Source organism: Anolis sagrei, chromosome 6, assembly GCF_037176765.1.
Source record: "Anolis sagrei isolate rAnoSag1 chromosome 6, rAnoSag1.mat, whole genome shotgun sequence".
Classification (NCBI taxonomy): domain Eukaryota; kingdom Metazoa; phylum Chordata; class Lepidosauria; order Squamata; family Dactyloidae; genus Anolis; species Anolis sagrei.
This window is the reverse complement of record NC_090026.1, coordinates 132,496,151-132,512,264: the sequence shown is the minus strand read 5'-3', so window position 1 is coordinate 132,512,264 and position 16,114 is coordinate 132,496,151. Positions and strand designations below refer to the sequence as shown.

General features: G+C 45.6%; 2 protein-coding genes across 3 annotated transcripts in view; both read right to left on the bottom strand.

Annotated features, from left to right (window-relative positions):
• Positions 1–14,986, bottom strand: part of LOC132779726 (uncharacterized) — a 62,143-nt gene extending 47,157 nt beyond the window's left edge. The window contains exon 1 of one of the 2 annotated variants that reach the window (XM_067470448.1): positions 14,913–14,986. The gene's annotated coding sequence lies outside the window, so the exon portion shown is untranslated. Of the gene's footprint in view, positions 1–1,739; positions 1,895–14,912 lie in introns of those variants that run through there. The other variant, XM_067470447.1, reaches the window with a different exon arrangement.
• Positions 9,626–14,610, bottom strand: LOC132782257 (GTPase IMAP family member 4-like). Its single transcript, XM_067469546.1, has 3 exons — positions 14,550–14,610; positions 13,882–14,217; positions 9,626–10,846 (listed from the first exon to the last, which is right to left on the bottom strand). The coding sequence occupies exons 1-3, from the start codon at positions 14,608–14,610 to the stop codon at positions 10,131–10,133; spliced, it is 1,113 nt and encodes a 370-aa protein (XP_067325647.1). The 3' UTR covers positions 9,626–10,130.
• Positions 14,987–16,114: the final 1,128 nt, after the last annotated feature.

Below are 16,114 nucleotides of genomic sequence, written 5' to 3'. Positions count from 1 at the left end.
AGAGAGAGAGCTGGAAGGCTCTTTGTCAGGAGGGCCTGGATTACGTTATTTTGCCCTGGTGAAGGGAGTTGGACTGAATGGCCTTAAGGCACCCTTTCTCAACCTGGGGGGGGGGGGGTCACAAGGGGATGTCAGAAGGGTCACCAAAGACCACCAGAAAACACAGGTGTCTTCTGTTGGTCATGGGGGTTTTGTGGGAAGTTTGGCCCAATTCTGTCATTGGTGGGGTTCAGAATGCTCTTTGATTGTAGTTGAACTATAAATCCTACAATTACAAAAAAAACCTCATAGCCTAGAGGGCTTTATAGGTAATCCCAAATGTCAAGGTCTATTTCTCCCAAACTCCTTCTGTGTTCATATTTGGGCATAGATAGGCTGAACTCAAAGCCTAGAGGGATCACCTGCACCCTGAATTGAGCCTGGAAACCTGTCAGAAACCGGTGGAGCTGCTTCAGCAGGGGCGTGGTATGTTTTCTGTGGCTAGCCCAGTTAGTAAACTGGCAGCCGACTTTTGCACTAGCTTCAGTTTCCAAACCATCTTCAAAGGCAGCCCACGTAGAGGGCATTACAGTAGTCCATTCTGGATGTAACTAAGGCATGGACCACCATGGCCAAGTCAGGCTTTCTGACGTACAGTTGCAGGTGGCACACAAGTTTTCACTGTGCAAAGGCCCTCCCAGCCACTGTCAATACCTGACCCTCAAGCGTCAGCACTGAGTCCAGGAGGACCCCCAGGCTGCAGACGTCAGGGGGAGTGGGACCCCATTGAGCACAGGTTGCCACCCTAGACCCCAATCGGCCTCGCCACTGACCAGGAGGACCTCTGTCTTGTCTGGATTAAGCCTCAGCTTGATGGCCCTCATCCAGTCCATCACAGCTGTCAGGCACTGGTTTAGGATCAGGGGAGCTTCCCTGGAATTTGGTGGAAAAAAGTAGTAGAGTTGTGTGTCATCTACATAGAGATGACACCCAACTCCAAAACTTCGGATGATCTCACCCAATGGTTTCATGTAGATGTTGAAGAGCATGGGAGAAAGAATGGAACCTTGCAGGACCCCACAGGTCAAGGGCCAGGGGTCTGAGCAGGCGTCCTCCAACATCACCATCTGGGTATGATCCTCCAGGAAGGAAGGAGCCTTTGCAACGCAGCACCCCCAAGACCCATTCCGGAGAGCCAACCCAGAAGGATACCATAGTCAATGCTATTGAAAACTGCTGAGATGTCCAAGAGAACCAACAGGGACACACTCCCCCATCTAGTTCTCTGTGGAGATCATCCACCAGGGTGACCAGAGCTATCTCCATTCCGTGACTAGGCCTAAAACCAGACTGAAGTGGAGAAGCTGTTGGGAGTGTGCACCAGTTGGTAGCTCACCATGATCACTCCTTTTAGCCTGAGACTGCCCATGGCTCAGCAACAATGGAACGTTCCTCATAGGTGCTATAATTCCTCTGCCCCAAATGTATTCCTGGGGAGGGGGGAGGGGGTGGAAATTGGAGCCTCCTTTCCACCGGGTCCTTCTGGGCTTCCTTCTCCTTTTGGGTGATTCCAAGAAGAGGCGCCCACTCTATGTGACTATGAAGCCCATTCTTGTAAATCCCACCAAAGGCATGAATACAAGATCACACCATGAAGGCCACCCCAAGGACCAGCGCTGGGCACCAGCTCTGCCCATTCTCCATAACAGCTATGCCTGATGCCAGCTGAGAGGACCCCCACCCTCAAGACCCCCACTCACCTTGGACTGCAGGGCTTCCTTTGGCCTCTGAAGAGCAGCAAGAACGACAGCGGCAGTCAGGGCAAGCAGACTGGATCTGGGCAAAGGTCCGCTCAGTCCCACCTACACACCTTTCCTCTGCAAAACGGAAATCCACAATATCTTGCTTTTTATTTCAGGGCAAAATCTAGAATGTTCATGCGCACAAGGCAGAGAAGGGAATCCAGTTGTTTTTGTGACTACTGTCAAGTTGGCTTTGACTGAAGAGTGACCTCATGTATGAGAGACCTCCCAGTCTCCATCATCCACAGTCAAAGGCTTGTATTGTCGAAGGCTTTCATGGCCGGAAGCACTAGGCTGTTGTAGGTTTTTTCGGGCTATATGGCCATGTTCTAGAGCAGTGTTTCTCAACCTGGGGGTCGGGACCCCTGGAGGGGTCACGAAGGGGTGTCAGAGGAGTCGCCAAAGACCATCAGAAAACACAGTATTTTCTGTTGGTCATGGGGGTCTCTGTGTGGGACGTTTGGCCCAATTCTATCATTGTTGGTGTTCAAAACGCTCCTTGATTGTAGGTGAACTACAAATCCCAGCAAGTACAACTCCCAAATATCAAGGTCTATTTTCCCAAAACGCCACACATTTGGGCATATGGGCATATGAGTGTTCACATTTGGGCATATGGAGTGTCCGTGCCAAGTTTGGTCCAGACCCATCATTGTTGGAGTGCTCTCTGTGCTCTCTGGATGTAGGCGAAATTCAACTCCCAAACTCAAGGTCAATGCCCACCAAACCCTTCCAGTATTTTCTGTTGGTCATGGGAGTTCTGTGTGCCAACTTTGGTTCAATTCCATTGTTGGTGGGGTTCAGAATGCTCTGTGTTTACAGGTTAACTATAAATCCCAGCAACTACAACTCCCAAATGGCAAAATCAATCCTCCTGCCAACCCCACCAGTAAGCAAATTTGAGCATACCTGGTATTTATGCCAAATTTGCTCCAGTGAATGAAAATACACCCTGCAGATCATTATTTACATGGTGATTCGTAATGTTAGGGTTATGGTTGGGGGTCACCACAACATGAGGAACTGTATTAAGGGGTTGCAGCATTAGGAAGGTTGAGTACCACTGATCTAGAGGCATTCTCTCCTGGCATTTCGCCTGCATCTATGGCAAGCATCCTCAGAGGTAGTGAGGTCTGTTGGAACGAGGAAATTGGGTTTATATATCTGTGGAATGACCAGGGTGGGACAAAGAACTCTTGTCTGCTGGAGCTAGGTGTGAATGTTTCAACTGACTACCTTGATTAGCATTTGAAGGCCTGGCTGTGTCTGGGAGAATATTTTGTTGAGAGGTGATTAGATGTGCCTGATTGCTTCCCCTCTGCTCTTTTGCTGTTATAACTTTAGAGTTTTTTTAATATTGGTAGACAGATTTTGTTCATTTTCAAGGTTTCCTCCTTTCTGTTGAAATTGTCCACATGCTTGTGGATTTCAATCCACAGCATTGTTTGTTTGTTTGTTTGTTTAGGGTATTTGTATCCCGTCCTTCTCAACCTCTGCAGAGGGACTCAGGAGGGCTACCAAATGGCACAGTACAGTGCCCACACACAACAAAGCAGAATATAAAAACACATGTCACAATAAAACAGCTAAAACATATATATATATATATATATATATATATATATATATTAAAAACACACACACACACACACATATATATATATACACCAACACACACACCGTGTGTGTGTGTGTGTGTATTCGCCAACTTCACCCATCATCCTAAAAGCAGTCCAGCATGGTCTAATAACCAATGTCTATACCAGCAAATCAGTCTATTCTGCAAATGCCTGATCCCACAACCAGGACTTCAGTTTCCTCCAGAAGGTCAGGAGGGTTGGGGCAGATCTGATCTCCTTCGGCAGGAAGTTCCACAGCCGAGGGGACACCACAGAAAAAGCCCTGTCTCTCATTCCCACCAAGCGTGACTGCGATGGTGGCGGGATTGAGAGCAAGGCTTCCCCAGATGATCTTAAAGTTCTTGGTGGCTTGTAGAGGGAGATACATTCAGACAGGTACCCTGGGCCAAAACGATTTAGGACCTCCTTTATAGCGGATGGGAAGGAGTGACAGAGCTGGACATCATCTGCGTACAGATAGCACTGAACTCCAAAACTCTGGATGATGTTCAAGGTCTTGCAGACTCAGGGCAGCCATTTTGGCTTCCATGATGGAGCCCATCCATCTGAAAACTGGTCTCCCTCTTTTATTACTGGCTTTGAATTTCCCCAGGCTTATCCTCTTTCTCAGTAATGTATCTCTTCTCCAGGACCCATTGACTTACCTTCTGTAGTCCATGATATTTGCAGAACATTCCTCCAACGTCACATTTGAAAGTATGGATGTTCTTCCTGACAGCTGGCCTCCAGGTCCAATGCTCCACGGCCAGGGCTTCCCAGATCTCTCTTGGTTTCTAGGTCACACTTTTATAGTTTGGCTTTAAGTTGATTTTTAAATCTCTTTTGTTCTTGAAATCTTTTGCTTGTCCCACCCAATGTGCCCAGAGCTCACACGGCAAGGGATAGGCTCAGAAGGTGCTGTTTACCTTGGCACCGGTCGCTTTCACTTTCTCAACAGTCACAGCATTCTTCAGCACAGAAACACAACCAGATAAACCCGTTCCCAGGCCAAGTGCCTTGTAAACATGGTGGGTGCCATGGATATAAGAGAATACCTTTCCCAATCACACCACAACACAGACACACGCTCACTCATGCCTGCATGGGCATCCCAGAGGGGCCAACCAACACTTGGAAGACAAGTCATGATTCCAGCGCTGTGGGTTGTGTCCCTCCTTGGCTTCGTGTGCCCAGAGGTATCTGTGGAGTGCAAGGATGGGGACAGAAGGCTTTGCGGAAAGGAGCCAGGCTTTGAGTCCCCTCAGGGGTGAGAACCGACCATGGAACAACAGACTGGTTCAAGATTGGGAAAGGCGTACGGCAGGGCTGTATCCTCTCACCCAACCTATTCAACTTGTATGCAGAACACATCATGCGAGGATGTGCGGGGCTTGACGAATGCAAGGCTGGGGAAAAAATTGCTGGAAGAAACATGAACAACCTTAGATATGCAGATGGCACCACTTTGATGGCCGAAAGCAAGGAGGAGCTGAGGAGCTTTCACACCAAGGTGAAAGAAAAAAGCGCAAAAGCTGGGTTGCAATTAAACATTAAAAAAAAAACCAAGATCACGGCAACAAGAATGATTGACAAGTGGGAAATAGAGGGAGAAAACGTGGAGGCCGTGACAGGGTTTGTATTTCTAGGCGCAAAGATGACCGCAGACGCAGACTGCAGCCAGGAAATCAGGTCCCTGAAACTTAGGACTGCAATAAACATTAAATGCAAAGCAAACAAAATTGGACCTCCTAGAATCATAGAATCCTAGAATCAAAGAATTGGAAGAGACCTCCTGGGCCATCCAGTCCAACCCCATATTCTGCCAAGAAGCAGGAATATTGCATTCAAATCACCCCTGACAGATGGCCACCCAGCCTCATAGAATCATAGAATCAAAGAGTTGGAAGAGACCTCCTGGGCCATCATCCAGTCCAACCCCATTCTGCCAAGAAGCAGGAATATTGCATTCAAATCACCCTTGACAGATGGCCATCCAGCCTCTGCTTAAAAGCTCCCAAAGAAGGAGCCTCCACCACACTCCGGGGCAGAGAGTTCCACTGCTGAACGGCTCTCACAGTCAGGAAGTTCTTCCTCATGTTCAGATGGAATCTCGTCTCTTGTAGTTTGAAGCCATTGTTCCACGTCCTAGTCTCCAAGGAAGCAGAAAACAAGCTTGCTCCCTCCTCCCTGTGGCTTCCTCTCACATATTTATACATGGCTATCATATCTCCTCTCAGCCTTCTCTTCTTCAGGCTAAACATGCCCAGTTCCCTAAGCCTCTCCTCATAGGGCTTGTTCTCCAGACCCTTGATCATTTTAGTCTCCCTCCTCTACTGGACACATTCCAGCTTGTCAAGATCTCTCTTGAATTGTGGTGCCCAAAATTGGACACAATATTCCAGATGTGGTCTAACCGGTTGTACCAGCCGGTTGTACCAGCACAGATGTGAGAGCTGGACCTTAGGGAAGGCTGAGCGAAGGAAGATAGATGCTTTTGAACTGTGGTGCTGGAGGAAAGTTCTGAGAGTGCCTTGGACTGCGAGAAGATCCAACCAGTCCATCCTCCAGGAAATAAAGCCCGGCTGCTCATTGGAGGGAAGGAGACTAGAGACAAAGTGGAAGTCCTTTGGCCACATCATGAGGAGACAGCAAAGCCTAGAGAAGGGAATGAAAATTGAAGGCAAAAGGAAGAGGGGCCAACCAAGGGCAAGATGGATGCATGGCATCCTTGAAATGACTGGATTGACCTTAAGCTGGAGTGGTGACAGCTGACAGGGAGCTCTGGCCTGGGCTGGTCCATGAGGTCACGAAGAGTCAGAAACCACTGAACGAATGAACAACAAAAGGGGTGAGAAAAGCGGTATATAAATAGGGTTGTTGTAGGTTTTTCCGGGCTATATGGCCATGTTCTGGAGGCAATTTTTCTCCTGACATTTTGCCTGCTTCTATGGCAAGCATCCTCAGAAGTAGTGTGGTCTGTTGGAAGTAGGAAAAATGGGTTTATATATCTGTGGAATGACCAGGGTGAAACAAAGGACTCTTGTTTGCTGGGGCTAGCTGTGAATGTTTCAGCTGATCACCTTGATTTGCATTCAGTGGCCTGGAAGCGCCTGGGGGGAATCTCTTGTTGAGAGTGATTTTATGTGCCTGTTTGTTTCCCCTCTGTTGTTTTGCTGTTGTAATTTTTGAGTTTTTTAATACTGGTAGCCAGATTTTGTTCATTTTCATGGTTTCCTCCTTTCTGTTGAAATTGTCCACATGTTTCTTCTGGGTTTCAATGGCTTCTCTGTGTAGTCTGACATGGTGGTTGTGAGAGTGGTCCAGCATCTCTGTGTTCTCAAATAATATGCTGTGTCCAGGTTGGTTCATCAGGTGCTCTGCTATGGCTGACTTCTCTGGTTGGAGTAGTTTGCAGTGCCTTTCATGTTTCTTGATGCGTGTCTGGGCAATGCTGCGTTTGGTGGTCCCTATGTAGACTTGTCCACAGCTGCATAGTATCTGGTAGACTCCTGCAGAGGTGAGAGGATCCCTCTTGTCCTTTGCTGAACAATGATCTTGGGGAAATTGGAAGGAAAAAGGAAGATGGTATATAAATACTATAAATAAGTAAATAAATTCTTTCTTTCCGGTATGAAGAGGAGGAAGCCTTGGGGAGAATCACCCTCTGGGTTCCTCCACTTAACCAATTATGGATCCATCTAACGGTAGTTTTGCCTAGCTCACATTTGACTCATTTGTTTGGCAGAAGGGCATGGGGAACCTTGTCGAACAAAGGAAGGCCTTCCTGAAATCCAGGTGTGCTACATCCACACGACATCATATGTTTCTGCATGCCATCATACACATTTCCGTATATTACCCCTCCCCCCAAACACAAACCCACTAGTCAGTCACACACATTCTACTCAGGCTTCTCTGTTCAACTCCGTTCTTGCTCCTGGCAGGCTTTTCTCTGCAGCTTTTGCTGGTCATGTTACCTTCATGAAGTAGCCCGAAATGTGTCCCCGAGTCCAGTCCACCCTGTGCAACCCCCTGCCCCAAATGGTGATGTGACATAAATCATAAAACCAGCCCTGGGGAGCCTTCAGGTCTTCCTTTGAGAAGCACCATAAATAGACCTGCAAAGGGGGAACCTTGGGGAAGTAGGTGCTTCGGAGAGTTCCCTCTTCTTGCAAAAGGGGAATCCCAGGCAAAGAGGGCCCTCCGCTCAGGATTTCTAAGGGAAAGGACATTCAAGGTTGCAAAGAAAGAATCCGTGTTGCTCTATGTTTATATGTATTTAGTAGTGTATGTTTTATAGGGCAGAGTATGTTTTAGACAGAGTTCTATTTGTTGGTGTGGTCTTTTGGTTTTCTTTCTGGGGCGGAAGGAGATTATTCTTTTAGTAACTCTTTTGTTCTGTCTGTTTCTGTCTGTATTTCTGTTTTCTTGAGTATACAACATTCCTGTGGAAAAAGAAATGAATGCTGTGGGGCTTTCCACAGATGCAGAGCTGAAATGAAAGCTCCAGAACAGGCCTGGATGGAGCAATGTCGATGTGTAGATAGATCTAAGAAAATAATGTCTCTCTTCCATCAGGAGTCACAATCTGTTTATTTGTTTTATGTATTTTCTAGGGCTGGGCAGTTTTGTTCGTTAATTTCGTAATTCGTTAAAAATTCGTTATTTTTTTTATAACGAAGCGATAACGAACCATTCAGGAGCAACTAAAAATCGAGACAATTTTTCAATTCATTTTGTAATTGTTTCGTATTCGTTTCGTAATTGTTTCATATTTGTTTCGTTATTATTTCCGCATGTCTGGGGCAAGTTTTATAGTTGTTGTTTGTTTAATCAGTGAAAAAAAATTATAAATATCACACCAACAGTCAACAACAGAGGGAGAGGGAAGCTTCAGAAGTTCCCCCTGTCTCATTTGGAGGTTTTTTTAGCGTCCGCCATTAACGAATCGATTCGTTATTGTTTCAAAATTGTTTCGTATTGTTTCGTATTGTTTTGTAATTTTACGAAATTTTGTAAATATCGAACTTTTTTAAAGAAAAAATTCTGAATTCTTTTAAAAAACGAAACGCAAAAACCCCCCAAAAACAAATCGATTTTAGAAACAAATTTTTCCGTTGTTACCCAGGCCTAGTAGATAGATCTAAGAACATAATGTCTCTCTTCCATCAGGAGTCACAATCTGTTTATTTGTTTTATGTATTTTCTCACAAGAGTTCAGAGTAGCCAATACACTGCCATATCAGAGTAGCAAAGAAATACATCACTAAACTCAAAAACTCCCTAACACCCGGATGTTTAATCACCAGACACCTAACATGACACATTCTTCACCCAAAATCATGCATCCCAAATATTAGATGAAACAAATAAACATATGCTATGAGAAATCTTTTGCTTTCATTACTCCTCTGAAGCAAATAGGAATAAAACTTGCTTATACCACTTTATTTTATTTATGTATTTATTTATTTTGTACATTCCTATCAAACAACACTTATAAGGAGCTGGGGGTGGCCACGGCCAACAGGGAGCTCTGGCCTGGGCTGGTCCAGGAGGTCACAAAGAGTCAGAAGCGACTGAACGAATCAACAACAACAATTGGAATCATTGCAGAAATGGAATGAAACATACGTGGAAATATAGAATACATGTAGACAGATAGCTTTGGGATATTCAGGTGCGATGGCTGCTGGGAGTGCCCCTAGTGATTAGCAACCAGCTGGTGAATGTTTCATCCTATTCCTTTTCCCCACCGGATTAATTATTTAGAGAACCACCGCATGACCATGAGGACTTCTACCGGGATGTAAAGTGGCTTCACCTATTAGAATATATGCTGGTGAATGTAGTTCTAAGGTTACAGATAAAATATGAGGCGTTGGTTTTTCAGTATGGCCCTTGCGCACATTCTTACATGGAGTTACATTTGGTTAACACTGTTGCACCTCAGAATAGGTTCACCTTGCTGAAGACACCAAACTGCACACAGCCAGAAGTCTTTATAGTTTATTAAAAAGTAAAATATAAAAAGTTCTTAAAAGCAAAAGTAATGTTTCAGAAGATCAATATAAAATCACACTTTGAAGCATAATCCAAAAAGGCACCAGCAAAGCAAAATCCCATGAGAACATGACTGAGTCCTGAGACCATGAACACAAGAACTGCAAGACAATCCAGACAAGCAAAGTGCAAGCTTCTTGGTTAAACGAAAAGTTGCTCTGATAAAGGTTTGGTCCCAAACACACTGCTTAATACCCTTTGCAGTACATGAAAGCATTTCTTTGGCCTCTGACCTCCTTCTTGTTAGCTATTCTCACACTCCTTCGAACTCTGAATTCCAAACGGTCAGCTCGATCTAAGGTTCCCGTTTTGTCAAGGCCAGTCTGTTCGTTAGTGTCAGCCTGTTTCCCTGTTTGCTCATTATCAGGCTGAGAACTGTCCTCCTTTTCTGAGTCAATTTGCACCAGCACCTGGCTAGTTTCAGTATCAACACACTCATTTCTTCTTGTAGGAAACTGAACTTCCACACCCTGTTCCTCATTGACTATAACAGGAACATTTTGAACCTGATTGTGATCCTGAATCCCATCATCCTCATCAGAGGCACTCTGTGGTTCCATCCGGGTCACAACAAATACTATTTCCTTGTTTTGAGGGCATGTGCCTAAGAAAAGTATCACCAAGGCCTGTTTTGCATTTTGTTGAAAAGGCTACACGGTTGCAACTACTAGAGTACGTGGCATGGGTTTATGTATCCTTCTAGCCATTTTTCGTACTTCTTCCTCAGCTCTCTGTTCTCCCTTTGCAGACGTCGGTGTTCTTCGATCTGTTTTTGGTCCCTGGCGAGCATCTCTTCAGTGTAAAAGGGGGCCTTGTTGTTCTTTTCCAGCATGGCATCGATCATGCCCAGCAGCTCCCTCACCTGCTCTTCCCTCTCCTGACCTTCAGCCCTATTGTTGAAAGCAAGGCAACGGCCCCCGCATCGGTCAATGTACTCCCAAAGAGAAGCATCTCCTTCCTCTAAGAATGTCTTCAAAGGCTTTCCTTCCAGATCGTCTTTGCGGGTGAACACAACGATCATGTAATGCCTGGCCTCGAGGCTGAAAATATCTTGGATTATTTGAGCCACGTATTTCTCCTCCGGAGTGAAACGGGCCACTTGCATGACTTGTATGATGGCATGTGGACCTGGGGAGCACCATTTCACACACTTTTCAACTTCTTTGGAAGTTTCTTCCGGTGTGACACTGGTGTCAAAAAACCCAGGCGTGTCAACCACCACAATTTTCCTGCCATCAATCACAGTCTCTTCCTTTTCGCAGGTTTTTGTCCCTGATGCGGGGTGTGTGGTAGACTTAAACGTCTTCTTTCCTAAGATGGAGTTTCCTGTGGCGCTCTTCCTGGATCTGGTTCTCCCCACCAGGACAATCCTCAGTTCAGCGTCTGAAACAAGGGAGGGAACAAGAGGAGACGCTGTCAGGAAAGGGAAACCCCGCGGCACTCCACTCGTCACTTCTTTCTAAGATGAAGAGGAAGCATTAGTAAATAAATGTAATAATAATAATAAACGACTCCAGCCCAATTTACCTGTCCAAACGTATCCTCCCCTATGAACCATCAAGATTGCTAAGATCGTCTGGAGGGGCCCTGCTCTCAGTCCCACCGGCCTTACAAGCGCGTCTGATGGGGACGAGTGACAGGGCCTTCTCGGTGGTGGCCCCTCGACTCTGGAACTCCCTTCCACTGGAGATCAGAACTGCCCCTTCTATCTTGACGTTCAGAAGACAGGTGAAAACTTGGCTATGGAAATTGGCATTCGATGAATGAGCCACGATCCCGTGATATGGGTGGATGATGACGAACAATTATTTTTTTGATGACGACTGACCATTGTAATTATATGATTGTATTTTGCTATTTTAATGTTTTAATGTTTTAGTCTGATTTAGAATATGATGTTTTTAATGACTGTCTGTAATATTGATGTTGGAAACCAGCCTGAGTTCCTCGATGGAGGTGAGAAGACCGGTATACAAAACTGCTAAATAAATAAATAAATAAATAAATAATAGTAATAATTATAATCGAGTAAAATAATGGAAATGTAATAATAACAATAATAAATATGAAAAAATAAAATAATAAAAATAATAAAGGTAATAAATAGAGTAAAATAATAAATGTAAAAAAATAATGCAAATGTAATAATAGAGGAAATAAATGTAATAAAAATGACAATAGGGTAAAATAATGTAAATGTAATAATAAATCGAGAAAATAAATGTAATAATAAAGTAAAATAATGTAAACGCAATAATAAATAGAGTAAATCAATGTAATAAAGATAATACTAATAACAGAGTAAAATAATAAATAACCTTGGCTCGAGTATAAGACGAGGGGAACTTTTTCAGCCTGAAAAAGGGGCTGAAAAACGAGGCTTATATTCGAGTATATACGGTAATCTAGTTCAAAGCAGATGATGTGGACTTTATCCGGCAGTGCAGATGGAGCTTGAGCCTTTGTCATTACATTCTCACCTTCACTGCATTCAGCCATATTCTTAACGCAATAATACAATAGATTTCCGTGCTCAGGATTTCTCAATCTGAAAGAGAAAGAAAACAGGAAATCAGCCAAAGCGAGGAAGGGCTGAATGGCTGGAGGCAAAGCAGTCGGGCTTTCCATTCAGCTGCAAGGCTCAGAGACACAAATCCCCAGATGAGAAGTTACGCCGCTTCTTCTAAAAGGAGGTTATTAATTAATGTATATAAATAAAAATATAATGTTCGTTTGTGGGATTAACAGAACTCAAAAACCATTGGGAGAATTGACACCAAATTTGGTAGCAAAACACATACTAATCCAATCTATGTCTTTCAAACAAAAAAAATCTTTAAAAATGAAGGGAAATAACTTTAAAATCCCACACCTCCCAATACCCAACTGAGCATACGCAAAAAGTCCCCCCCCCCTCCCCAGCACGCGAGAAGACTGATGCACCAACCGTGGAGAGGGAAAGGGACTGCCTTGCCATGGAGTGCCTTTCCAAACAGGAAGGCAGAGTCCTCTTTCTTTTGGGGAGGGGAGGGATTGAGGAAAGGAAAGAGAGACGGAGGGCGTGGAGGCTTGGCGAGGAAAGCCCCGGCAGCAGCTGGAGCCGCCGTAGAGGCTCCTTGAGGCCCAAGTGGCCCCCAGGCAACCCTCCCCCGAAAACCGGAGGATTGCAAGACAAGCCTGGCAGCAGGAGCGGCTGCACCCCCCCCCCCCCCCCGTTGGGACCCGTTGGGTGAAGGCAGGATGCAAACCATGGGAAGACCAGCAGCCCCCCCACTTGACATTTGGGAGTTGTAGTTACTTGGATTTATAGTTCACCTACAATCAAAGAGCATTCTGAATCCCACCAGCAATAGAATTGAGCCAAACTTCCTACACAGAACCGGCATGACCAACAGATAATACTTAAGGCCATCCAGTCCAGCTCCCTTCACTAGGGCAAGAAAATGAAAACAAAGCCCTCTTGGCAAAGAGCCATCCAGCCACAGATAGAGATATATATGATTTACAGAGAGAGATATAGTATGATAGATTTGAAAGGGACCCCTAAAGAAAGACAATTCTTTGTTGCATGCTCCAGAGTAGGCAAACCAGACAATCTCTACATCAACACTGACAAAGAAACAGCAAGAAATACTGTTTCCCCTCAAACATAAAGAAATTACACTTTCTCATTACTTTATTTTCCAGATCACCAGATTGGGGTCAGCTAGTGTATGTATATACATATATATATATATAGAGAGAGAGAGAGAGAGAGAAAGAGAAAGAGAGAGAGAGAGAGAGAGAGATGGAAGGCTCTTTGTCAGGAGGGCCTGGATTATGTTTTCTTGCCCTGGTGAAGGGAGTTGGACTGGATGGCCTTAAGGCACCCTTTCTCAACCTGGGGGTCAGGACTCCTGGGGGGGGGGGGGTCACAAGGGGATGTCAGAAGGGTCACCAAAGACCACCAGAAAGCACAGGAGTGAACTATAGGTGAACTATAAATCCTACAATTACAAAAAAAAACAAAGCCTATAGGGCTTTATAGGTAATACCAAATGTCAAGGTCTATTTCCCCCAAACTCCATCTCTGTTCATATTTGGGCATAGATAGGTTGAACTCAAAGCCTAGAGGGCTTTATAGGTGATCACCTGCACCCTGAATTGAGCCTGGAAACTTGTCAGAAACCGGTGGAGATCTTTCAGTAGGGGTGTGGTATGTTCTCTGTGGCTAGCCCAGGTAGTAAACTGGCAGCCAACCTTTGCACTAGCTGCAGTTTCTGAACTGCCTTCAAAGGCAGCCCATGTAGAGAGCATTACAGTAGTCCATTCTGGATGTAACTAAGGCGTGGACCACCATGGCCAAGTCTGGCTTTTTGAGGTACAGTCGCAGCTGGCGCACAAGTTTTAACTGTGCAAAGGCCCTTCCAGCCACTGACCCGCAAACACCAGTGCTGAGTCCAGGAGGACCCCCAGGCTGCAGACCTGTGTCCTCAGGGGGGGGGGTGTAACCTTATCGAGCACAGGTTGCCACTCTAGATCCCGATCGGCCTCGCTACTGACCAGGAGGACCTCTGTCTTGTCTGGATTATGTCTCAGCTTGTTTGCCCTCATCCAGTCCATCACAGCTGTCAGGTACTGGTTTAGGATCAGGGGAGCTTCCCTGGAATTCAGTGGAAAAGAGTAGTAGAGTTGTGTGTCAACTCCAAAACTCCGGATGATCTTGCCCAATGGTTTCATGTAGATGTTGAAGAGCATGGGAGAATGATTGCAACCTTGCAGGACCCCCACAGGTCAAGGGCCAGGGGTCTGAGTAAGCGTCCTCCAACATCACCATCTGGGTATGATCCTCCAGGAAGGAGTGGAGCCTTTGCAATGCAGTGCCCCCAAAACCCATTCCGGAGAGCCAACCCAGAAGGATACCATGGTCAATGGTATCGAAAGCCGCTGAGATGTCCAAGAGAACCAACAGGGACACGCTCCCCCATCTAGTTCTCTGTGGAGATCATCCACCAGGGTGACCAGAGCTATCTCCATTCCGTGACCAGGCCTAAAACCAGATCAAAGTGGAGAAACTGTTGGGAATGTGCACCAGTTGGTAGCTCACCATGGTCATTCCTTTTAGCCTGAGACTGTCCATGGCTCAGCATCACCGAACATTCCCCCATAGGTGCTATAATTCCTCTGCCCCAAATGTATTCCTGGGGAGAGGGGGAGGGGGTGGAAATTGGAGCCTCTTTTCCTCTGGGTCCTTCTGGGCTTCCTTCTCCTTTTGGGTGATTCCAAGGAGAGGCGCCCACTCTATGTGACTATGAAGCCCATTCTTCTAAATCCCACCCAAGGCAGGAATACAAGATCACAGCATGAAGGCCACCCCAAGGACCAGCGCCGGGCACCAGCTCTGCCCATTCTCCGCAACAGCTATGCCTGATGCTTCTGAGGAGACCACCCACTCAAGACCCCCACTCACCTTGGACTGCAGGGCTTCCTTTGGCCTCTGAAGAGCAGCAAGAAGGACAGCGGCAGTCAGTGCAGGCAGACTGGGTCTGGGCAAAGGTCCGCTCAGTGCCAACTAGACACCTTTCCTCTGCAAAACGGAAATCAACAATCGCTTGCTTTTTATTTCAGGGCAAAGTCTAGTGTGTTCATGGCTGAGTGGCTCAAACACCTAAGTTTTGATGATGCTTTCAAGGTCTAGAATGTTCATGTGCAAAAGGCAGTGGAGACAATCCAGTTGTTCTTGTGACGACTGTCAAGTTGGCTTTGACTTAAGAGTGACACCATGTATGTGAGGCCTCCCAGTCACCATCATCCACAGCATGGGTTTTTTGGTAGCCGACTCAGGACGGCTACCAAATGGCACAGTACAGTGCCCACACACAACAAAGCAGAATATAAAAACACATGTCACAATAAAACAGCTAAAACATATGTGTGTGTGTGTGTGTATATATACATATATACATATACATATACATATACATATATATATATATATATATATATATATTCACCAATTTCAGTCTTCATCCTAAAAGCAGTCCATCATGGTCCAATAACCAATGTCTATACCAGCAAATCAGTCTATTCTGTAAATGGCTGATCCCACAACCAGGACTTCAGTTTCTTCCGGAAGGTCAGGAGTGTTGGGGCAGATCTGATCTCAGTCAGGAGGGAGTTCCACACAGCCAAGGGGCCACCACGGAAAAGGCCCTGTCTCTCGTTCTCACCAAGCGCGACTGCAATGGTGGCAGGACCGAGAGCAGGGCTTCCCCAGATGACCTTAAAGTTCTTGGTGGCTTGGGATATACGTTCGGACAGGTATAGTGTGCTCATGTCCCCGTGTGTGTTGTAAGGCCAGGCTTTGCACAAAGGAGCCTGGCCTTACAACACACACAGGGACATGAGCACACTGCTAACACAGCATTTTCCATACAGAAAATAACATTTTCTTAGAGTTAATACTTCTGTATGTTGTATTATTTTCTGTGCAGAACGATTGTTGTGCAGAAGTTTTTCTTTCAAACCTTTTTGTGCATAGTATGTCTTCCATCTATATTAATAATGTTCCAATGGCCTCAACATTATGCCTTCTTTTCTGCGTTTTGATTGGCCCCTCTGGGCTTGCCATGCATGTGTATTTGTGGAGACCCCCGAAGGCCTGGCTGGGTG